The sequence below is a fragment of the Triticum dicoccoides genome, chromosome 7A, assembly GCF_002162155.2.
Source record: "Triticum dicoccoides isolate Atlit2015 ecotype Zavitan chromosome 7A, WEW_v2.0, whole genome shotgun sequence".
NCBI classification, from domain to species: domain Eukaryota; kingdom Viridiplantae; phylum Streptophyta; class Magnoliopsida; order Poales; family Poaceae; genus Triticum; species Triticum dicoccoides.
Genome location: NC_041392.1, coordinates 650826278 through 650826997, shown reverse-complemented (window position 1 = coordinate 650826997; position 720 = coordinate 650826278). Strand labels below are relative to the sequence as shown.

The 720-nt window shown below is 50.1% G+C and overlaps 1 protein-coding gene across 1 annotated transcript in view; it reads right to left on the bottom strand.

Moving 5' to 3' along the window:
• Positions 1-720, bottom strand: part of LOC119333799 — a 45694-nt gene that overhangs the window by 42462 nt on the left and 2512 nt on the right. Inside the window, exon 4 of the mRNA XM_037606564.1 lies at positions 537-655. Within this exon, the coding sequence (XP_037462461.1) occupies positions 537-655 (119 nt within the window). The remainder of the gene's footprint in view (positions 1-536; positions 656-720) is intronic.

Here is a 720-nt window from a genome sequence, read left to right as displayed (position 1 = left end):
TGAAAATGAAGGGAGGGCAACGACGGACCGTGAAGCTAGCCGCCGGGTCGATGAAGAAGCCGGCCAATCGCGCCGGTGTTGAAGTAGAGGCGCACAGGGTCGACGGCGATAGTGGGCGACGCAAACCGATCACATAGATCGGAAAACCAAAAAGTAGACGCCGATCAAAACGACCGACGAGAGAGAGAAAACCCGGATTAAGGGATCAGGAAAAAGACTCTCTAGGGCAGCCGGCCAACACGGCCGGCGGATGACCCCTAGGTACGGGCGGCGCGGCCCCCGGCGGCGGTCATGGAGGCCGACCGCCCCGGGGGCGGCGCGCGGGTGCGGAAGTGGCGGCGGCTAGGGTTTAGGATCGACATGTGATAGATACCATGTTAGAAGGGAGAGAGGGATTTGGTGGAATAGTTTAATGTATTGCTTGAGCCTCGTGGGCATATATATAGGAGTACAATCATCTACTTGGAGTACAAGACAGAACAAATTCTAGTCTATCTCATCTTTCCTAATAAACATTATACTCAACAATCTGGAACCAAAATGTTATTCGTGTTAAGAGACCTTATTAGTGTTGCCGAAGTTAAGATTTTGTAGGTATCTGTACAAGCATTGGATGATATCACGAATCCTGCGCAAACTCTTATCCTCTTTTCATCTGAAAAAGAAGCAGGTAGGAGTCAACAATATGCAAATCTTGCACTATTTGGAGAGAGTGGTAAA